Here is a 24,056-nt window from a genome sequence, read left to right as displayed (position 1 = left end):
GAGCCGGGCCAGTTGAGTTTTATCACCATCCTGCCTGCCTGGGACTCAGGCCCAGGGTAGCAGAGGGCTTGGCCTGGGCCCACAAGGCCCCGCGGCAGAGAAGGAGGAAGCCGTGGGGTCTGCTGATAAACACAGCCCCTGCGTTCCTTCCGGGAGCTGACAGCTGACTTCCCTCCCTGCATGTCCCCATCCCATCACCTGACAATCAAGGCTCATCCAAACACACGCTGAGAGCACTAGCACGTCTCACTGGCTATTAATTAAAAAAATAAGTAGGGAACAGTTGCTGTTCATTTGCTCAGCTTCCTGCTCACAGAACCATTACGGTGTTAATTAAGAGAGGGCATGTGCGTGCGGGGAAGGTACCATTTTCTAAGCGGCTGATCTGTGGCGACCAGCACTGCAGTCGGAGCCCGAAGGGGCCTCGGGAAGCCATTCCACGGTGTGGCCATTGATTGATGGCATTCACGACCTCTCAGACCAGACAACCTACCCGCGAAGGAGGCAGGCATTAAAATCCAGGGAGGAGAGAAATGGGCGGAAGTGGCCACTTAGAGAGTGCACGCAGGCCAGGACTGCTGACCGGGTCTTCTCCGGGTGCGTACCCCACTTAATCTCTGGGACAGGATTGTCAGATCTATGGTGTCATCTCCTGGTCCCCAACCAGGCAGAGGGATGTCAACTGACTTGTCCAGGGTCCTGTGTTATCTACTGTGTTAGATAGGCCGTCTGCTAGGCTACCACAGCCAAGTATCACAGACTGGGTGGATTAAACAGCAGAGACTTCTTTTCTCACGGTTCTGGAAGCGAATCCAAGATCCAGGTGTTGGCAGGATGTTCTCCAGCTTCTCACTGAGTCCCCACACGGCCTTTGCGTTGTGCCTGCCCATCCCTGGTGTCTCTCTAGGTGTCCAAATGTCCTCTTCTTGTAAGGACATCAGTCAGAATGGATTAGGCCCACCCTAACGGCCTCATTTCAACTTAATTACCTCTTTAAAGGCCCTGTCTCCAAACAGTCACCTTCTGAGCTATTAGGGTTTGGGCTTCAGTATCTGAATTTGTGTGTGGTGGACACAGTTTTGCCCATAACACCAGCCCAATTCAGCAGAAGTTGTGACATGCCTATAGGACATGAACCCTAGGTAGTGGGTGAGAAAAGTACGTGTTCAGGCAGAATCTGATGCCTTTTAAGCATTCTTTGTTATTTGCAGACTCTTACAGAAGATACTAAGTGCCAGGGTTCATAGTAACTTTTTTTTGGCCATACTGCATGGCTTGCAGGATCTTAGTTCCCCAACCAGGGATCGAACCTGGGCCCCGGCAGTGAAATTGCCAAGGCCTAACCACTGGACCGCCAGGAAATTCCTCTAGTAACTATGTTTGAAACGCCTTAGAAACATGAGCTCATTTAATCTCCATGATAACCATCTGTAATGGGTGCTCTTCTTATCCTCATTGTACAGAGGGGGAAACCCGGCACTGAGAGATTAAATACCTTGTCATTTAGCGGTAGAGCTGGATTCCACCTGTTGTGTTTCCATCCTTTGGCATTACTTTTCTCCTCGCTAAGGACAAATCGGGACCGAAAGCAGAAGAGATCAAGGATGCCATCTACGTGACCATGGATATCCAGTCCAACTGGGGCAGCGCATCGTGGGTGGGTCTCACGGAAGTGGAATTCTTCGACCGGAACGACATAAAGCTTTATGTGTCGCCTCACGATGTGGCTGTCCGGAACTCTGACACGCCCGGGGAGCCGGGCCACCTGGTCAGCAGGAACTTAGCTGTAAGTGGAGGCGGCCTTGTGTGAGTCTTGGCCGCATGTTTTGATGCATTTTTTCTGCCCACAATAAGCCCACGATAAGGGTGTGGGTGCAGCAAGGGGAAGGATGATGTAATCGTCCATAGCCATTCATTTGGGCAGGGTGGGGAGGAACCGGAGGGCAAGGTACAGGGAGGGGCCTCCAGCGGCACCCCCCGCCCTGAGCTCTTGCCCAGATCCCTGCTCTGTAGAGAGTTCTTATGGGGGGTGAAGGGCCAAAGAGGAGCCGGTTCACCCCCTTTATCTACATTGCAGTTTCCCATAGTAACCACCAAACACGGGACCTTGGGATATCATTGAGGGCAACACCCATGTTTTGTAGATGAAGAAACTAAGGCTTGGACAAGGGCATTGACTTGGCCAAGGTCACATAGCTGGAAGGTCAGGGAGCGGGGAGGGGGGCGGTGCAAATGCACCCCTGCAGCCTGGCCCAGGGCCCACGCACCCTCTCAGGGTCCTGCTTCCCTGGGGCATGGAGCACGCACCCAGCAAACGTGGAACATCACTTTCTTTTAAATATCTGAAAGTTAAAAAAAGAAAAGCACTGACATTTTCTCTTCCTGCCGCTTGCAAGCTGGACACAGGAGACTAGACAGACTGCCCAGCACTGACATCTTTACGGTGCTAGTGCTTCAGCGTCAGTCACCGTGACCTCTGGGTGGGGCCCGAGGTATGGGGAATAGAGGTTGCCTCTGGGCCACGGAACTGGCTGAGCAAGGGACAGGGGCAATAGGAAGACTTCGCTTCGATGCTTTTTTGCCTCTTTTAAATTTCCTGCGACGTACATGTATTTGCTATTCCAAAGAACAAATTATTAATTTTTTAAAGGTATTGAAAATGAAGACAATTGCCACATGTTCAGTTCTTGCTTTGTGCCGGCACCATGCTAAGTGTGTTGTGTGTATAATCTTATATAAACGAAACAGTGTACAGGCTGGAGAAGCAGAAAGGCCTGGGTTCAAAGCTTAATCACTTACAGCTTCATGATCGTGGGCAACTCACCTAACATCTACTTTGATTTCCTCGTCTGTAAAACGGGGAGAATAATAATACTTACGTTCATACGATGTTTGAAGGATCACATGTAAATATGATCCTCACTCTTCGAAAGGGCTTCAAAACATCATCTATTACTGTTTCCGTCGTTACTAGTTGTAGTAGCAGTAATGCCACTATGAAGTAAATATTATTGCCATTTAAAGGAAAAGAAGCAAGAAAGGAGGGCTTTGAAATCCCCAGCTCTAGAGACCCAGGTTCTGGTCTTGACTCTCTAGCCTTGGGCATCTTACCTGCCTTCTCTGAGAGTCACTTTTTTCTGCCCCCTGTAGAATGGGAGTGGAGGGCCTGGATAATTCGTATGATGCTTATTTTTCCAGCAAAAGAAACTGAGTCTGCCTCTCTTTAGCAGATTTTTGAAAAGAAATTTGTTGCAAGGCTTTTGAGTAGCTGATGTGTTCACTGTCACCCAGGCCAAAAGAGGACAGGCCCCGTGAGCAACTTGGGGTTCTGGGTAGCATCCCGGGATGCATGAGTACCGAGAGTTTGGTCTTCTTTTTTGGGGGGGGGTGCAGTGTTTGTTGGTTGATTGGTTGGTTAGTTGGTTTGTCGTCTTGTCATTCTGCTGGAGATACCCAGTCCAGGAAAGGCAGGCTGATGGACCAACCTGGCTAGGAGGGCCAGGCACCTTGCTGCCAGTTCCACTAAGATGCCCCAAGTGGGGCAGGGAGGGAATTTTCCCTGAAGAAATTTGTGGTTGTTACTGAAAGAAAGGCAGGGTAGATGTGAGATAGCCAGGAAACACCGCCTGTCTGTAGGGTTGGACTGAGTGGTTTCTGAGCCCACTTAAAGATTAGCGGCTCTGGGACCTTGAGGGAAACAGGTCGTGGCCACTTGGACGCTCTGGCCTTGCATCCCCCGCTCTGCTCCCTGCTTCAAGTCTGTAGGCTCCCGTGCGTGCTGCTGAGGCTTGGACCAGCCCTCGCTAAACCTCTCCCGTCCCCCTTGTGCGCAAAGCAGTGGCACTTTGGAAGCCTACTGTACAGAACAGAGCATACCAGGGGCGATAAAAAGCATCACTGGATTTAATGGGGACAAATTCTGATGATTGCTCTCCCCTTTTCTCTGATTAGCAGAGGCTGATGAGCATTGCCATGGAGAGCAGTGAGGACTTTGGCCCAGGGTTTGGGTGGGTTTCGTTTTTTGGTTTTTTTTTAAATTTTGGGCCCTGAGGCAGCTGTCTCACCCTGGGCTGCTAGATCTCTGGGCCCAGCTGTGGGTGGGCTGGATTCCCCCTGCTGCCCTGGCCTGGGGTCTCTCTGATAGTCGCCCTATGAACCACGCCTGGGGCCACCAGAACACACTGCCTCTCAGAGCCATTCAGTTTCGCTGGGGTCTCGGGCATCCCTCACGGAATCCTCACATGAACCTCGGGATGACTTTCCGCATCTGATAAACGAGAAAACCGAGTCTCAGGGAGGATGAGTGACTCGTCCAGGCCACACTGCTGTGGAGTGGTGGGGCTCGGCTGAAAGCTGAGGAGAAGATACCTGAAAGCAGAGTCTGGGTTTGAAAGAGAAGTTGCTTCAGTGGAGGTGAATGTGGCGCCTGCGGGGGGCTGTATGAGTGCCCCGTGCTCAGTGCAAACCCTCCTTCCTGCCTTGCCTACCCCATCTCTCTCATCGCCACCCCCAGGCCCATGGCTTCAGGTTGGCTCCAAATTTATATGCCCAGCCCTGCCTGCTTCCGAGTTCCTGACTTGAACGTCAGCTTCCGCTCAACACCTCAGACTTCAGAGACCTGAAACCTGAGCGTCGATTCCCCGGCCCACGCCCTCATCTCTTCCTCCTCCTGCTCAGTAAATGGCATCCCCATCCGCCCAGCTGCAAAGCCCACCACTTAAGAGCCTTCCTCGGTTGCCCCACGCCCCCTCCCCTTCCAACACATCAGGAAGTCCTATTGATTCCGCCTCCAACACGGAGCCTGGATCTGGCCCCTGCTCTCCATTTCCACTGGTTCTTCCCAAGTCTGATCAGCTGCCCCCTCTCACTGGAACTATTAAGTGGTCTCCTCTCTCACTCCTTTCTTCCATTCTTGCCCCCATCCACTCCATTTTCCACTCTGTATCCAAAGGGATCTTTAACAAATGTCAGCTTGCAGCCCTCCCCTGCTTAAAACCCCTGCCGTGACTTTCTGGGGAAAATTGGATGCCTCTCTGTGGCCCCGGAGGCTGTCTGTGAACCGACCTCCAGCTCCCTCTCTGCCTGCCTCACATACCAGGGCTCCCTTCTGCTCCCTTGACCTGCCAAGCTCGTTCTCACCTGTGGGTTCGGCACTTGCCGCCCCCTCTGCCCAGAGCATCCCTCCTCCAGATGTTCATGTGGCTCCTTCCTTTCTCATCACTCAGATTTCAGCCCAGGTGTCACTTTCTCAGCAAGACCTTCCCGGACTCTACAAGCTGGAGGAGTCCTGTTCCCTCCCTATGCCAGTCTCTATCACATCAGCTTTGTTCATTTTTTTCAGACCACTTCCCACCATCAAAAGTGATTTTGTTCACTTGTTTCTGATCTGTCTCCTCCCACCAACCTGTACGTTCTTGTCCGTCCTATTCACACTGTATCCCTAGCACGTAGAGCAATACATTTTTGAACTTTTAAAAATAAATGATTATAGACTCACAGGAAATTGTTTTTAAAAAAACAGTGCAGGGCTTCCCTGGTGGCGCAGTGGTTGAGAGTCCGCCTGCCGATGCAGGGGACACGGGTTCGTGCCCCGGTCCGGGAGGACCCCACATGCCGCGGAGTGGCTGGGCCCGTGAGCCCTGGCCACTGAGCCTGCGCATCCGGAGCCTGTGCTCCTCAACGGGAGAGGCCACAACAGTGAGAGGCCTGTGTACCGGGAAAAAAAAAAAAAAAAAACGTGCAGAAAAGAGAAGAACAATAGAGAAAAATCAACAAAGCCAAAAGTTGTTTTTTGGAAGAATCAACAAAATGAACAACCTTTAGCTAGACTGAGCAAGAAAAAAAAAGGGGGAAATAATCAAATTACTAAAATCAGGAATGTAAAAGGGGCCACATCACTACCAAACTAATAGAAATAAAAAGGATTACAAGGGAATATTGTGAACAATTTTATGCCAACAAATTAGATATCCTAGATGAAATGGACAAATTCCTAGAAAGACACAAATTACCAAAACTGAATCAAGAAGAAATAGAAAATCTGAATAGACGTATAGCAAGAAAAGAGATTGAATTAGTAATCAATAAAAAACTTCCCACAAAGAAAAGCCTGGGACCAGATGGCTTCACTGGTGAATCTTACCAAATATTTAAAGAATTAGCACCAAGGCTTCACAAACTGTTCTAAAATACAGAAGAAGAGAGAACACTTCCCAACTCATTCTCTGAGGCCAGTATTACCCTGATACCAAAACCAGAAAAAGCCATCACAAGAAAACTACAGACCAGTATCCCTTATGAATACAGATGTAAAAATCCTCAACAAAACATTAACAAATCAAATCTAGCAGTTTATAGAAAGATTTATATATCAAGACCTAGTGGAGTTTATTCCAGGAATGCAAAGTTGTTCAACATGTGGAAATTAATCAACAGAATACAACATATTAATAGAATAAAGGAGGAAATAACCACATGATGTCTTAATAGACACAGAAAAGGCATTTGATAAAATTCAACATTCTTTCATGATAATACATCAACAAACCAAAATAGAAGGAAACATCCTCAGTCTGATAAAGGGCATCTATGAAAACCCACAGCTAACATCATACTGAATGGTGGAAGACTGAAAGCTTTCCCTCTAAGAGGAATGGGACAAGGACGCCTGCTTTCATCACTCCCATTCAGCATTGTACTGGAGATTCTACCCAAGGAAGTTAAGCTAGAAAATGAAATAAGAGGTTGGAAAAGAAGAAATAAACTGTATTTGCAGGTGAAACGATCTTATATACAGAAAATCTTAAAGAATTCACAGAAGTTACTGGTAAAGCTAACATGGAGTTCAGCAAGCTTAGAGAATAAAAGATCAATATACAGAAATCAGTAGTATTCCTATACACTAGCAATGAACCATCCGAAAAGGAAATTAAGAAAATTTCCATTTATAATAGTTTGATGCTATATAAGAATAAAATACTTAAGAATAGACTTCACCAAATAAGTGAAAGACTTGCACACTGAAAAGTACAAAATATTGTTGACAGAAATTAAAGAAGACCTAAATGATGAAAGCTGAAAAAATATATGTGTTCATGGATTGGAAGACTTACTACCACTGATATGGCAGTGCTCCCAAATTATCTACAGATTCAATGTAATCCTACTGCCTTTTTTGTGGGAATTGACAAGCTGGTTCTAAAGTGTATAATGGAAGCTCAAAGAACCCAGAAGAGCCAAAACAATGTTGGAAAAGGACAAAGTTGGAGGACTCACACTTTGAGTGAGTCCAGTTTCAAAACTTACTACCAAGCCACAGTAATTACGACTGTGTGGTTCTGGCCTAAGGATAGACATATAGATCAAGGGAATGGAATTGAGAGTCCAGAAATAGATTCATGCATTTATAGTCAACTGATTTTTAACAAGGATGCCAATACCATTTGATGAGGAAAGAATAGTTTCTTTTCAACAGATGGTATTGGAGCAACTGGATTTCCACATGCAAAAGAATGAAATTGGACTTCTACACACCATTTACCAAAACTAACTCAATGGGTCAAATACCTTGAGACGTTTACAGTGTTAAGGCTATAAAACTCTTAGAAGAAAACATAGGTGTAAATCTTCATAGCCTGGAATTTTTCAATGGAGTTTTAGATATGACCTCCAAAGCATAAACAAGAAAAGAAAAATATAGGTAAATCAGACCTCATCAAAATTTTTAAACAAACGAAAATTTTTAAACATTTTTGCTTCAAAGAACATTATCAAGAAAGTAAAAAGATAACCTACAAAAAAGGAGAAAATATTTGCAAATCGTGTATGTGATAAGGGTCTTGTATGCAGAATATATGAAGAAAAGGACTCAGACTCAACAACAAAAAGACAAACAACCCAGTGAAAATATGGCCAAGATACTCTGAATAGACATTTCTCCAGAGATGATCTACAAATGGCCAACAAGCACATGAAAAGATGCTCAGCATCATTAGCCATTAGGGAAATGCTAATCAAAACCATAAGGACATATACTTCATACCCGTTAGGATGTTATAGTTTCTTTAAAAAAAGAAAACAGAAATAACAAGTATTGGTGAACAGCATATGGAAAAATTGGAATCATTATACCTTGCTCGTGGGAATGTAAAAATAAAATGATATGGCCATTGTGCAAAATAGTCTGGCAGTTCCTTAAAAAGTTAAATGTAGGGCTTCCCTGGTGGTGCAGTGGTTGAGAGTCCGCCTGCCGATGCAGGGGACACGGGTTCGTGCCCCGGTCCGGGAGGATCCCCCATGTCGCCGAGTGGCTGGGCCTGTGAGCCATGGCCACTGGGCCTGCGTGTCCGGAGCCTGTGCTCCGCGAGGGGAGAGGGCACAGCAGTGAGAGGCCCGCGTACCGCAAAAAAAAAAAAAAAAAAAAAAAAAGGAGTTAAGTACTGATACATGCTACAACATGGATAAACTTGAAAGCATTATGCTGAATGACGGTCGTCAGACATAGGGATCATATATTGTATGACAGCATTTATATGAAATGTCCAGAATGAGTGAATCCATAAGACAGAAAGTAGACTAGAGGTTGCCAGGGACTGGGGGAATGGGGAGTGACTGCTAAAGGGCTTCTTTTGGGGGTGATAAAAATATGCTAGGAAAAGATAGTGGTGATGGTTGCATCACCTTGTGACTATACTAAAAACACCACTGACTCGTACACTTTAAAGTGGTGATTTTATGTATGTGAATTATATCTCAGTTTTTAAAAAAGTATAGAGAGGTCCCATGTGCCTTTGCCCAGCTTCCCCCAATGGTAACATCCTACGTGACCATAGTACATTATCAAAACTAGGAAAGTGACATTGGTATAATGTGCAGACCTTCATACACGTGTGTGTGTGTGTGTGTGTGTGTGTGTGTGTGTGTGTGTGTGTGTGTATGTAAGTTCTTTTCAGTTTTTGTTTTGTTTTGGGCTTTTTTTTGCGGTACGCGGGGCTGTCACTGTTGTGGCCTCTCCCGTTGCGGAGCACAGGTTCTGGACGCGCAGGCTCAGTGGCCATGGCTCACGGGCCCAGCCGCTCCGCGGCATGTGGGATCCTCCCGGACCGGGGCACGAACCCGTGTCCCCTGCATCGGCAGGCGGACTCTCAACCACTGCGCCACCAGGGAAGTCCAGTTCTTTTCAGTTTTGTCACGTGTAGATTTGTGGAACCACCACCACATCAAGATGCAGAACAGCTCCATCACCTCAAAGGAATTCCCTCATGCGACCCTTTATAGCCACCCCTCCCCACACCTGTCCCTAACCCAGACAGCCACCAACCTATTCTCTATACTTTTTGTCCTTTCAAGAATGCTATATACGTGGAATCATACTATATGTAACCTTTCTGAGACTGACTTTTTCCCACTCAGTATAATGCCCTTGACATCTAACCAAATTTTTGTATCAGGAGTTTGTTCCTTTTTAAGGCGATAACTTATTAAATCGGGGCTACTTCTGAGGGCAGTCCAGCGTCTCCCTGGGGGTGTGTGGATCTGTGTTAGCTTAAAGCTGGAGAAAGCACCTATGTTAGGAGTTAGAAAGTTACCTCCTGAGAGAGGCCTTCTTCTCTGACCATCTATTCTAAACTAGTCCTTCCATTGGCCATTAATAATTCTCTCATATTTTCTTCATTGAATTTATTCCCCCACCCCCAGCCCCACTTGATTTTTTTTTTCTCTTGGCTGTGTTACTTGTTTGCCTCCCCTCCTGGCACAGAGCTGGGATCTGCTGGGCCAGGCGCCCCCCGCACTCGGTATTTGTTGAGCAGGTGGGTAGCAGATGCCATTGGCGCCTCCCGCAGGCCCTTCCCACCTTGGTCCCTGCTGGCTGCTCTTCCCACTGCCAGCACACACATTTCTCCGATGGAGGATCTGTTTTCTGGCCTCCAGGGCCCGCTTTGCCTCCCCTGTAGCAGGCCCAAACTGGTGGGGAACTGAGCCCCCAGGAGCAGCCCTGAACCTACACTGATGGGAACTGGGGTGTGGATACCCCAGCTCCCTTGTCCCGGAAGTGGAGTCACCCTGAGGTGTGTTCCACACTAGCTCCCAGGTTCCCTGGTGGCGTGGAGCTCACAGGTGTGCCTAGCCTGGTAACACACTCTTTATGGAATGCCTCTCCCCCTCTCATTTCCCCACCCTCCAGCTGGTGTTTCCTTCACTGTCTAAATCAACTCCTTACACTTGCCTTGCCTCAGGGTCTTCTCCTGGGGCAATCCAAACCAACACAGAATGAATGAATGAATTAAAAACCTAGGTTTAAATCCTCACTCCATCACTTGGGCAAACCACACCTTTTCTGGACTCTGGTCTTCCTTCGGTGACACGGGTGTTACTGCAGTACTCACCTTCCAGGGCTTGGAGAGAACCCAGTGAGATAACGGCGGTGCCCAGGTGCCCTGATTCTTGGTCTGCCATCTTGATTACCACCTGCGATGGGCAGGTGCAGCAGACGCTCTCCTGCTGGCCTGGCACCTGGAGGTTTGCCCAGCGTGCCTTGGGTCAGCCCTCAGCAGCTTCCTAGCAGCCTTCCTCTCGGGGACTCTGTCTGTGGAAAGGAAACATCAGAAGGCCCAGTTGCTAATGAGGCCCAGATTTACCCACAGGTTAATGTTCTCCGACTTTGAACACCACGACTCCCACCTAGCCCTCCCATTATCCCTCCCGCAGACGGAAATGTGATGGGAAATCAATTACAGTCCCCTCGCTTGTGTCTAAGGGTCAGCCTTCAGTCTCTGCCTTTGTCAAGCAGCCTCAGCGACCCATTTTAGGCTCCAGTGAAGAGAAGGAATGAGACTCCCCTGCTGGATTTGAGATGTGCTATCTTTGACCCCTCGCAGCTGCCCAGAGCACTAAAAGTTCTCGCAGAGCTTCAGAAACTTGCCAGAATAAGTCAGAACCCCTTGAACTCATCTCTCCCCCTTAACAAAGCAGCCTCCTCCCTCCTGAAAGGCACCATTGTCACTGGGACAAGCCACCTCTGTCCTCCGCGCAGCTGGAGCCTGAGCCTCACGTCTCCTGGGGGCCAGCAGACCCCAGAGGCAGGCACGGTCCTGGGGATGGGAGCCCATGGAGACACTCGCAAATATGGGGCGATGCTCCTTTTAGATAAAAGGAGCAACTTCAGCCAGCGTCAGAGATACAGGCTGCTTATTGGCAGATGGGACTTTGACTGTTCAGCCCCTAAGCAGGGACCCTAAACTAATGCCTGCAGGGGCCGGGCAGAAGCATAACCAGGGAGGCGAGGTGGGTGTAGAACAGTAGGGAATGGTGAGGACTGGGGCACCGGAGGGCACCTGCCCTGGCCGCCAGAGCAGTGCACTCAGCTCCAGCCAACGGCTGTCAGGGACCCCGTGTTGCCGCGTCTCCTAAGTCTGTAGACAAGCCAGACATCTAGCTCTGAGGGGGAGGGGATATCTTCCACCTTAAAGTCTTGGCAACGAATTTGCCTTTAAAAAAAAAACAAAACACTTTCATGAGCTAGACAAAATAGCTCTGCCGGCCAGAACAGTTTAGTCTCTAAAGTTTCAGGGAGAGGACAGATATTAGGAGGTACATTTCACTTATCTGTTCATTTCTTCATTCAACGATTGTTCAAAAAATTCAATTTAAAGATTTTTTTGTCATTGACCACGTGCCAAGGAACTGTGCTGAACGCTAAGGGTTCTGGAATGAATTAGAAGAGCTCGCAGCTGAGTGTGCGTGTATGTGTGTGTGCGCGCACGTGCGTGTGTTGGTGGGGGGGGTGACATAGACATGAAGACAGGTACTTGTGGGACACTGGGTAATTATAACCTCAGGTGTTGCAAGGAGCCGTGGGCACCTGGAGAAGGGAGTGATTGTGACAAGGGAAGGGGTGACAGTGGGGGAGACAGCACATCTGAGCTGAAGTTCCCAGGGGGAGAAGGGCAGGAGAGTACTGCACTCAGAGGCCCAGGCTGTGCAAAGGCACAGAGGCCGAGCCAGCATGGACATATTTGGGAACAGCTGTGCGTTTTGTCCAGACAGAGAGCAGAAGAGGTACCCAAAGAGACAAGAGAGGAGGTGACCAGGGCTGAGAAAAGTCCCCCGATTTCACTTTTTCCCATCTGCATCCCAAGCACTCATGCTACGAAATTTCGTTGGTGCAAATGAAAATGACAGCAAGGCTCCCCTTCTCCGCTGCCTCTTTGGCCTTGAGAATGGCCTTGGCAGCCTCGCTGGCAGGCGGAAACTGCACACAGGGGTCCCAAGGCTTGGAAACCCTGAAAGGGAACAGAATAAATCCTGAGGCTCAGTGCCATGGCCCCGTCCCAACAAACGCCTGAGCCAGTGTCTTTCTTTTCTATTTTAAAAATTTTTTTAATTCTACAGGGTTTTACAAAAGAAAATCAAAGGCTCTGTTTGCCAGGTTAATCAAACAGCTCAAGTCATGGCTCTTTTCCCGTCCTTCTCCTCCAGTCTCTCTCCCCAACAAAGCCGATTAGGTTGATTAAAATAAAGCCCGCTGCATTTTAAATTTGGTCTGGGTGGCAGGGGCAGAGGGGCCCACGTGACAGCTTTGTGCCGGGAACGAGGGTCAGTAGCCTGCTCCAAAATGCGGTCCAGATGGGGTGAGATCTAAGACCCCACCCAGGATGAAGTAGAGAAGGTGGGTGGCTTCCCACCCTCATCCTCCCCTGGTTTCCATAGTCACTGCCCGCTTACTTTGGGGTAAGGCAGAATTGTGCTAACAATAACAACTTCCTTCTCTTGCTGGCGTTTCAGGGCAAGAAAGACCCTTCCTTGTGGATGTGCCCCTTCCACCCGCCGCTCCAGCTCTTTTTTGTTATCCGCAACACGAGACAGCTGCGTGACTTTGGTCTAACCAAGATCAAGGTTTGGAATTACTGCACAGCTGACGGCGTAAGTAACAGGCTCCGGTTCCTGGCTGGGCATTTGCCTGATGGAAGCACTTGGTGCTTTCCCGTAGCCTGATTCCCGAAGTTGCAAACTGGGCACCACGAGGCCCCGTTGCCCTTCCTCCTGGGTGTAGCAAGCGCCTGCTGGGGGATTTCACTTCGCGTTGTCAGAGCCCCCAGGAGCAGAGCCTCCGCTGAAGGTTTGGGAAGTAGAATCAGGTCACCTTTCGGGGGAACTGAAGAAATATGAACCGAGGCGCAGTTTTAACAGATAAGGAAACAGACACACAGAGAGGTTACGTAACGTGGCCCAAGGCACACAGCCAGTGAGCGTCAGAGTGAGAATTTGAATCCCTGCAGTCAGACTCCAGGCCCATTGGCTTAGCCAGCGCTTCTCCAACCGTATCCGCAACAACTTGCCCGGGATCTTGGTAAAAAGTGGGTTCTAATCCAGCGGGTCTAGGGCAGGGCCCGAGATTCTGCACGTCTAACCAGCTCTCACATGTACCAGTGATCCTGGTGTGTGCACCCCACTCTAAACAGCCAGGCCCTTAACCTCTGTGCTCTTCAGCCCCTCTGGTTTCAGAACCCCTCCCCTCCTTCCCACCCTCATACCACTACCCAGGCCCTCATCCTTGCTTTCTTCTCCGGGCTGTTTTTCACATGTTCATGTGCATTTATTCCTCCATTCAACCTTGATTAGTGAGCACATCCTAGGTACCATCAGGCTTCATGATCGATTCTGAGCGCACGGATGTAAAGACACAGTCCATGCCTTGGAGGTACTCCTTATCTAAAAGCTGGCAGACAAGTACATGTGGACGTGTGAGGCAGTGTGATGAAGGCCTTGATAAAGCTGAACCCAGAGAGCCACGGGTTTCAAACAGAAGCCCCAGGGACTCAGCAGGGAACGCAGTGAGCAAGGAGGGGCAGGACTCCCGCAGCCTCTCTCGGTTTCCCCTGTTATGATAGAAAAGGGAGCAAAACTTGTTCTACTTTCCTTTCTAATCTGCTATAAGGGAAGCAGTAGTACAAGCGAGATGATAAATGGCAACCAATCCTCGGCCTCAATGTTGTTAGAGAGACGCTAGGGCCTGGTGGGGAGCGTGGCAGACTGGCAAGCGCATGGCCCAGGTAAAGGGCAGGGCACTTTTCAGCTTTAACTAATGACTGATGTGAAGCAATGCCAGCCAGCGCTGCTAGACCTTCTGAACGTTCCCAGAGAGCTGGGAATCTGGATTTTGCGATGAGCTGTTTGCAAACGTCAGAAGCTAATTTCACTTCTTTTGAAGCCACCATACAGTTCAAACCAAACTCATCTTTGGGCTGGAGCTAGCCGTTCCCAGTCTGCGGTTGCTGGAGCCTGGAGGAGGGAGCCCGCCTCAGGCTGGGAGAGGTCAGGGAAGGTGCTTTAAAGAGCGCGTACCTGAGCTCTAGTGGAAAGAGAAGCCCTGAGCCAGACAGAAAAGGGAAAGACTCTCCAGGTGGAGGGAGCTTCGCGGGCGAAGGCGTGGAGGTGTGGAAGAGTACAGCCTCCTAATCGCTCTCCCTGACCCCGGGCCCAAGCCTCCGGTCTGTCTCCAGTAGCCACTGCGAGGTCTGATCACGACTCTACTGTTTCAAGCCCTCAAAGGCTCCCCTTGATCCAGAGAATGCAGGACAGAGGGCCCCTAATCCCTGTGCGTCAAGCCTGCCTCTCTCTTGGCACCCGCCCCTTGACCAGGCCACCCTCCAGAGTGCCAGCTGCTCGTGGCTCTCCACCGCCCTCCCTGGTAGGCGCACCTTTAGTCCCTGGCCCCTCCCATCTCGCTCAACTCGAAATGCTCGCCTCTGCCTTGTATTCCTGGGAAACCCAGACGTCCCTTTCTCCAGGATGCTCGCCTGACCCCCTGACCCTTGTGCACTTCTGGACCTCATGAACTGGTTCTATCGCCCCTGTACCAGGATGGGCACTTGTCCCCCCATCACACTCTGGGCCTCTTGGGAGCAGGGCCTGAGTCATCTCCACCACTGCTCTGTTCCAAGTAGAAATACATGGTTGTCGAATGAATGAATGAGTTCATTCCCCCAAGAGCCCATAAGCAATTGTCTCATCCTTCTTGAGATCCAGATGAGAGACTGAGAGTAGGAGGGGTTAGGATGCTTGCCCAAGGTCATAGCGCAGGTTAGAGGCCAGCTGGGGCTCAATCAGGAGACTCCGTGCCCCCTCCCACCTTGCCGTCCTTCCCTCCTGTACCTCTTCTGGCTGGTTCTTCGCTCACCCACTCACCCAGCCGTCCCTCCAGCTCCCGAATAACCATCTGCTAGGCTCTGGGGATCTGGAGGCTAACATGGCAGACGCGGTCCCAGCTGGCTCTGTTCACACACTATGCTGCCCCAGAGAAGTAACAAAAAGCTTTCTCTGATTTCTCTGTTTTGATTTTTTTTTTCAAACAAATGCCTAAAGTTTAAATTTGAGAAAAAGTCCAAACTATTGGAACAAATGAGAAAGTTCCTGTGGGCGTGTCAGCCTCCCCTGCCCGGGGTGAGCGCAGGGCTGTCCTCTAGGCCCCAGATGCAGCCCCGGCCCCATGTAGCTGCGGCGCGTTCCCAGCATCTAGGGCTGGGTCCTCTCCTTCTCCAGTTCACCCGGCACTTCCTGGCAGGCGGTCACCAGTATATTCTGGACTGGTTAATGAAACGGCGCTGGCTGCCCAAGCCCGTGCCCTGTAGCTCATCAACTATATCACTCAGTCCAAGAGAAGCAGATTTTATGTGCTATATTACAAAGAAGATAAGCTTCGTCCCTTTTGGCTGAGGCCTGCCTTTCTTCTTTAACCTGCACTCGGCCTTCCCTGTGTGCTGAGAACAGAAAAGGAGCAGGACACCAGGGCGTCGTTGCTGTTGTGGGCGCTTCGGGGAGCAGCCGGCTGCGGGGATTAGAGACTTGAGGTGTTTCTACACAGAGGAGTGTGTGGAGGACCGCAGTCCCCGGCAGGGCCACCACTTATGTAACGCACACCTATCTGTTGACAGAATTTTCCGGGGACAGAAAGCGCAAACAAATGCAGCTGCAGGTTGGTTTCATTTAATATTCTCCAGAGAATGCTGTTACCGTGTGTTTTAGAGGAGATAAAATGAGAGTTTATAGGAAATACAGCTCAGCCCAGCAGACACGGCTTGTTAAGACAGTGTTTTGTGTCTGGGAATTCAAGGAAGCAAAGTTCAGTGTGAGGCGCTGATCCAACCAAGGCTTATTTAGAGCATAAGAAAAGAAGGTGCTAGAAGAAAAGGAGTCTCTTATTGGAAAATCTGCTGCCCGTTTAATCCTCGGGCTAACTTGGATGGGTTCCTTCCCCCTCGTTAGGTGATGTGGTAAGCGTAAACCGGCCCGGAGGAGAGGACTTCCGGGCAGGGTAAGGACACGGAGGCTAGCATCTGTCCACGCAGGCACACAGGGTGGCCCGCAGATGTGGGTACTCATCACAGCTGCTGTTTACCCAATGCTGCATGCATCAGGCAGGCGTGAAGCCCCCACTGAGCGCTCCATAAACATTTGATGCCTGAACAAAGAACTGAACAAATGAATCATCTCAATTAACCTCCCAACCATCCTACAAGGTGGATGTGGTCGGGCCCCACGTGGTAGATAAAGAAGCTGGGGCTCAGGATAAAAAGCTCCTGCGGGACAGAGAGCTGCGTCTGTTTTGTCAACTCTGCTTGGAAATGGCTGCCTGGAGGGCTGTCTTGGGAAGGATTTAGAACTTTCCTTCTGGTTCATCCAGGAAAGGGTGTGTGATGGATCCGCGATGCCTGTCTCGGGCTCAGGAGGAGGACGCGATAATATGTTTGTCACATTTTGTGATGTTTCCCCAGATTAAATGACTGGCCCAGCTAGTGAGGAGTCAGGGACCGAGGTGGGAAGGGAACGTGGGGGCTGTGGGTTTCCCTGCGGTTTTTCTCGACATGGCTTCCCCTGCAGAGCGACATCTGCTAGGAGAAAGGAATCAATGGTCTCCCTCCTTTAGGATGTAATAACCCATCCAAAAAGTGGGCTTTCAGCTGCTCGCCACGGTCCATCTGTTTTCGTTTATAATAAGCACATTCATCATCTACGTGGCACCATTCCATCACCATTTTCACCTGCAGCCTCACCATGCAGATGCCACCTCCAGCCTGGTCACAACAGCAAGTGAGGCAGGAACCAGTGATATATTTTATGCATGGAAATGGTGCTCACTAAGTCGTTTTTGAATTAATTAATTAATTAATGTTAGATTTCCCCAATGGTGTATTTCTTTTCTTTTCTTTTTTTTAACTTTTTATTTTATATTGGAGTATAGTTGATTAACAACGTTGTGATAGTTTCAGGTATAGAGCAAAGCAATTCAGTTATACATATACGTATAACTATTCTTTTTCAAATTCTTTTCCCATTTAGGTTGTTATGTAATATTGAGCAGAGTTCCCTGTGCTCTACAGCAGGTCCCTGTTGGTTATCCATTTTAAAAATAACAGTGTGTACATGTCAATCCCAGACTCCAGTGGTGTATTTCTGTGACTTGCCATGGTGATCCAGGCCAGGACTGCCCGATAGAACTTCTGATGATATTAACATGCTCTATCTGCCCTGTCTAGGGCAGAAGCCACTAGCCCCAGGCGGCCACTGAGAACTTGAATTGTGGCTCCTGTAACTGAGAGACTGCGTTTTACAATTTATTTCATTTTAATATTAATGTAATTGTCCACATGTGGCTGGTGACGACATATCGGACCATAAGGGTCTTGGTGCTCAGGGAGCCGTGTTGAATGAATAGACAAGGTCCTGTTCACACAGCCCCATCCCTTCTCATGAGGAAGGGACAAAAAAAAAAAAGGGCACAAGTGAATAGTGTCATTTCAGGTAATGCTAAGTGTTCTGAAGACGATAGAATCAGGCAACGGGAGAGAGGCAGGAGGAGAAAGAGGCAGGGCTGCTCCGGACAGGTGATCAAAGGCCTTCCCCAACCTGGATGTGAAGAAGGAGCAGCTAGCATCAGTGGGAAGAGAATTCCCAGCAGGGGGCACAGCAAGAGCAAAGGCAGGAACAACCAGTTTAGGTGGAGACTGAGCTGGTGAACAGAGGAGAGGGTAAGGGGAGGTCCCAGGGGTAGGTGGGAACCGGGTCGTGTGGGCCTTGCTGGTTTGGAGGCAGAACAGGGGGATGGTCAGAGCCAGCCCAGCTGAGGCAAACCCTGGCTTCTCCTCTTCCTAGCCATGTGACCTTGGGCATGTTACTCTATGCCTCAGTTTCCTCATCTGGAAAATGGGGTGATTCTTGTTCGGTTAATACGTATGAAGTGCTCAGAATGATTCCTGGCCTTTGTGAGCACTATACAAAGGTCAGCTCTTAGTATCATTATTGGAGGGTTTTGGGCAAAGGGTGATACAATCTGATTGAGGAATTTAAAAGATCACTCAGGCTGCTGTTTGGAGAAGGGATCAGAGGGAAGAGGGAGCCCCAAGAGGAGGCTCTTAGCATAGTCTAGCTTGGTGGCTTGGATGAGGGTCACAGTGCCTCTGGAGTGCACCACGGGTAGATTCAATTCATCCCAGGGCAGTATCTGTATTTTCAGAAAGGCCTCTTTTTTAGGCAGGGTGGCGGGCGGGAGTGGACTTTCAAATGAATGCAAGTGAAGAGATTAGTTCAATAACGACCTGTGTACCTGTCACCAGCTTCATTAATTATCTACATTCTGCCATTTTTGTTCCATCTCTTCCCCTAACATTTAAAAATAAATTGTAGCTATCATAACATTTCACTCATAAATTTTTTGTATGCATCTCTAACAGATAAGGAGTTTGTTTTTATATAATCCCAATGCCACTATCATACCTGACAATAATTAATTATTATGCTGTAATACCCAGTCCATATTCAAACATCCTTGATTGCCCCAAAATTATTTTTTTTAATAGTTGATACAAACTGAGGCCAAACATGGCAATGGCTTTGAAGTCAAAGATGTGACCTTCATTTGGGCAGCTGAGTCAGTGTAGCCCGATGGCTCTGCCGTATGGTGGGGTCTGTGCACCCTTGGGCCTGGAGATCATGATGGCATCTTAACAGGGCAGCTGGCGGGAAAGGCACTAACCCAGGCGCCCAAGAGCCTTCCTTAGGTGTTGACCTCAGGCTTGGTCTAGGCCATTGCCTGTCACCAGAGGGTGTTCTCTTGTAGGTGGGCTGCAGGATCTTAAATCTATGTGCAGGGTCCACGCTCGGGAAGATACGGGTGTGGTCATCTTGAGAGTCCCAGGAGACTCAGGTTTGAAGCAGACCCCCAGCCAGCAGGGGAAGGAGAGGTGAGCAGAGAATTCTGCCTTGAGAGAGGGGGCCCAACGAGGTATTCAGGCTCCAGCCAGAAGGTTGGAATTCAGATCCATACTGTACTCCCACCAAGGGATGAGAACACAGATGCAGAACCAGGGTAGAAGCTGAGGCCCATATCCTGTTCTGTACAGACCAGGGGACAGGCTGCATCTGGGACCAGACAGGTGTCTAAGCAGGGAGAACTGCTCACCCACGTGCAGGGGCCAGCCTAGGACAGCGAGATAAATTCCAGACCCCCTAGGGGGTAGGGCTCCCCATCTCCTGCCTGCCTTGGCCAGGACTGGTTTAGTAGCTGAATCTGTTGATTAAATTTCTCAGTCCCAGCGCTAGTGTATCAGCCAGGATTCTCTTGGTAACAAAGGACAAGAAAACCCAATTAAATCCAGCTAAGGACAAAAAAGTGTTCTTTGGCCCGTGTTACAGGAGAGTGTGAGTTTGCTGGCTTCAGGCATGGCAGGGATCCAGGAGTTCACACGATGCCTTCAGGAAGCTGCCTCCCTCCATCACATATCTCTGCTTTCCTCTGTGTTGGCGTCATCCTCAGGTTCCAAGTGGTGGTCCCTGATGACATCGCTCTTGACTTCAGCGCTCTGCAGAGAGACTCTCCTCAAGAAAGTCCCAGACTGAGGCCCCACTGGCCAGGCCTGGGCTGCAACCTGGGGTGAGGCCCACATTATCCACATTGAAGTCAGGTCGAGGGAAGGGTGGATTCCCGATGGAAAATTGAGGTGCTGTCTCCAAAAGAAGGGAACATCAGCAGGGAAAGTAGAAAACGATACCCAAGCTAGGTCCTTTTTCTTTTCCTCTAAGAATGCAGAAATCACATGCTGTTGAATTTATTCACTAAACCCTCCCCAAGGCTTAATTTCTGAACCAAGCTTCGCTCCCAGCCACGAGATACTTTTCTTCGGCATTTCCGCCCGGCCTTGCACCGACATCCCAACTTGGTATCCCCACCCCCAGGCCCCTCGGCCCCAGTTCTGGCTCCGCTTCCTCTTACTGTCTGCAGCAGCGCCCAACTCCCACCTTTGAATCCTCCGCTCCCCCCTTTGCCCCTCACTGCCAGTCATCCCTAAGTCCTACCGTTTCCACTGCCCAAACCTGCCTCCTTCCAAGTCCAGCTCCCCCTTCCCCTGCTGCCCGCTGCCCCCGCCGCATCCCCGCTCCGCTCACTCATCTGCTCAGTCCCTGCATCTCATCAACAGAGCCGTTATCGATCGCCCCACACTCAGGCGTTTTGCTGGGGCCGGGAATCAGACACGCTGTCTGCCCCTGCGAGCTCTCACCCAGGCAGGAGGGCCCAGGGGGATAACGGCAAACCACAGTTCAGTGGGGCTGGGACAGTGGCGGGAGATGAGCCGAGGGCCTCGCCACTGCAGAATGCCTCAGGGGAGAGGCCACAGTCCCCGGCCAGCTCGTGCTGCCGGGGCATCCTGGGAAGAGGCTATGCCCCGACTGACCAAAGGCAGCTCACAGATTGCAGCTGGCTCACAGCGTGTTTTCAAAGTTCTTTAATTAATTGCCAACATTTAAAAATTGGAAGGGATTCCATGCAAAATAGGGATTTTTGACTTTTATTGAGAAACTAAACGATCTGGCGACATGAGGTCACATCCACTCCTGGAAGCTTTGGCGGAGCTGAGTCACAGCGCCGCAGTCCCCACCACTCCTACTTGTGTCCCCGACACAGTGGCACAGTTGTCCTGACACCACACCACCTCTCCCATTTGCCATGCTGGCCCGGGCCCTGCGTGCATGTGCACTGGTGACCTTCTCCATTCTCAGACCCCAAAACTGGCTCTCTGGCTCTTCCATCCTTATGCAACTTTCATTCCCTCTGGTCCCTAGGAAACTCCTCTCTTCTGTGCCTTTGCTCCTGCCCTTCCCAGCACCTGGAATACCTAGTCGGTCTCATTACAAACCCTGCCTTTGGAAACATCAAGGTTCTGCTTCACCCACCAGCCTCCTGTACACCCTTAGCCTGCCCCAGGCCCCTTCTGGTGGTCTCAGCCACCCCTCCGGGCACCAAGTCATGTACTTCCCTAGGGTATCCCTCAGTTTCCTGAGCCTTTGGTGTCCCAAACGGGTGCCCCCGGCCAACTCTATCCTGCAGGCGTATTCCGTTTGGCACTCACGATGTTGCACCGCTTGTGAAACATTTGACAACATTGGAAAGTTGGCTTTTGATGAGCTGGCTATATTCCCTCTGTGGCATCCACCGGCTGGAGCCCAGTGACCCCTGTGGCCTCTGGACTTGCAGGTGTGCATTCCCCAGCTCACCAGCGTCCCTGTGCCGCTCACGTCTGTGGTGCTGCAAGCATCTGAGTCTGTGACACCTAATTATTCATACTTTCGTGAACTCCTTAAGGAGAGGAGACTTGCTCTCATCTTTTGTGTCTCACACAGGCCAGGATCCTGAAAGGCCCCCATGTGCTATGAATAAAATTGTGAGAATTGCCTGCTGGGGCCTGAGCTCAGATCGAGGGGAAGCTTTTTTTTTTTTTAATTTATTTTTTATTGAAATATAGTCGATTTACAATATCGCGTTAGTTTCTGGTGTACAGCACAGTGATTCAGTTATACATATGTATGCATATATATGTTATGTGTATACATATATACACATATATATATATTCCTTTTCAGATTCTTTTCCCTTATAGGTTATTACGAAATACTGAGTAGAGTTCCCTGTGCTGTACAGAAGGGCCTTGCTGGTTATCTGTTTTATATAGAGTCAGGTGTATATGTCAATCCCAACTTGAGGGGAATCTTGACCTAAGTCAGCAGGAGTAATGCTAGGCTCCACTCTGGAGTGGATGGGGTTCTCCTGTGCCTGCTGCCAGCCTCTGCCAGGAACAGGGAACTGCTGCACCAGGACTTAGGGGAGCAGGGAGTCTCCAGCCACGCTAGCCCTGAGCAGCCAGCCTCAGCAGCTACTTCCGTCCAGGCGGTAGATTGGGCACAAGATAATGATGGCGGCTTGCGTCTCCTGAGTGTGTGTTATGTGCCAGTCAGCATTCAAAGCACTTTACACGTATGAGCTCGTTTATTCCGTACAACAGTCCTGTGAGACTGGTACTGTGGTGATCAGCTCCATCCTACAGATGGGGAAGCTGAGGCCCAGAAAAGCAGAAGAACTTGCTGGTAGTCACATGACTACCAGGCAATCTGGTGCCCACCACCTGGTTCCGCCTTTCAATAGAGAGTAACTGTGGTCACTGGCAAGCCGGGCCCTGCCTAGAGCAGCCATCACTCTGCCCTGGCCCCGCCCTGCCAGATGGCCTAAATCTTCAAGAGAGGCCAAAAATGCACATTGTTGTGTGAAAGCTCTCAGTTTTTAGATATTATCAGCTGGTTCTGAAATTTTTAACTGCTCTATGGGCCAAACCAGCCCAGATTCAGCTGTAGGTCCTCCAGTTAGTGACCCTGTCTGTCAGGTCCCATCCCCGTCCTTTGTCCTCTGAGTCTGTGACGCCAGGAGGTCAGAGTCGTCGGCCCCCAGCCTGGCATGTAATAGGTTAAATGTAGCTTGTTAAATGTCACATGTCCCCACCATCTTCTTCAAGTAGCTTCATCACAAAGAAGGTTTTCATTGCTCTTCCTCCCAAAGGACATATGAAAGGCCATTGAGATCTCCTCTCAATAAAGCACTCAAGTTCAGGTGGAAAGAGCAGGTTTGGTTCCCAGAGCTAGGCCTCAGGATAGATGGGAATAGGCCTGTTCCCCGGCTGAAGACAGGTGAGCACATGGGGCCACGAGGTAGTAGGCGCAAGGGTCCAGTCACAAGCCCGGCTGCGAGAGCCTAGAGGGGGACCCTCAACTCAACCCGAGGAGGTGCGATGGGGCAGATCGGGAGAGCCAGGGGCTTCCCGGAGGGGTCGTCAGCTCCTGAGCCAGGTCCCGCCTACATGGCAGCTCTCTGGGCAGCGCAGCTCACTCCCCGAAGTCCCCCGTGCTTGACAACCTCCCAATCAGCCCACGGCCACTCGGCCCCTCCTGCTGTGGACCCAGCACTTCCCGGCAAAGAGAGCAGTAAGGGACGGCAGCCCATGTTCTCCCTGTGCAGTGGAGCCAGCTTGGGTGCCCAGCAGGTGACAGAACCCCTAGAGTGTGGGCCCCCTCGGGCTGTGCATGAATGAGGTCCAGCGACACACAGCTGGTTCGACTCCAATTGTCACCCACGCCGAGGAAGGGTTTGCTTTAATGGACCCTCCCTGGCATCCGGCCCGTAGGCTTAGCCACTGCTTCGCTCCAGATGATCTCCTTCAGGCTTTTTCACCTGTGCTGAGGGCAGTTGTTGGTCTCTAGGGAAAGTGTTTTGTGAGCACAAGAGCCCCCGCCTCTGCTTGGGTTGTTGTCATGATAGAGCCGGGCCGCCATCAGTCTTTGCTGAGCAATTCATGTGCTCATTGGAAGAGACATGTCATTTGACCCCAGGACCAGGGAGGAGAGTGGCCTTATCGAGTCAGTTCAGTTACTTAGATCAAAATAATATTAATGTTGTTGTGTTTAAAATGCATTACGGTCTCAACGTGATTGGTTCTCCTCAACTGGAAAGAAGGATAATGTCTTTCTTTGGACTAGAGAAGGTGCTCCCGTTGACTACGTGGCAGCCACAGAGTTTCAAAGTGTCCTTTTGAAAATCCACTGCAAAAGGGGTTTGAGACAGCATCAACAAAAGGCATAGCAATAACTCTAGTTAAACGAGGAAGGAAATATGAGCACCGAGGAAGCAAGTACACACACACACACACACACACACACACACACACACACACACACACACA

At 49.9% G+C, this 24,056-nt stretch overlaps 1 protein-coding gene across 6 annotated transcripts in view; it reads left to right on the top strand.

Annotated features, from left to right (window-relative positions):
- Positions 1-24,056, top strand: part of KATNIP (katanin interacting protein) — a 193,528-nt gene that overhangs the window by 119,107 nt on the left and 50,365 nt on the right. For all 6 annotated transcript variants that reach the window (XM_027126559.1, XM_027126555.1, XM_027126558.1 and 3 more), the window contains 2 exons: positions 1,571-1,786; positions 12,784-12,921. In XM_027126559.1, coding sequence (XP_026982360.1) covers positions 1,571-1,786; positions 12,784-12,921 — 354 coding nt within the window. The remainder of the gene's footprint in view (positions 1-1,570; positions 1,787-12,783; positions 12,922-24,056) is intronic.

This window comes from Aethalodelphis obliquidens, unplaced genomic scaffold (genome assembly GCF_003676395.1).
Source record: "Aethalodelphis obliquidens isolate GAN/ISIS:26980383/991018 unplaced genomic scaffold, ASM367639v1 scaffold30, whole genome shotgun sequence".
NCBI lineage: Eukaryota > Metazoa > Chordata > Mammalia > Artiodactyla > Delphinidae > Aethalodelphis > Aethalodelphis obliquidens.
Note: the sequence above shows the minus strand (reverse complement) of the source record. Positions and strands in the feature narration are given on the sequence as shown.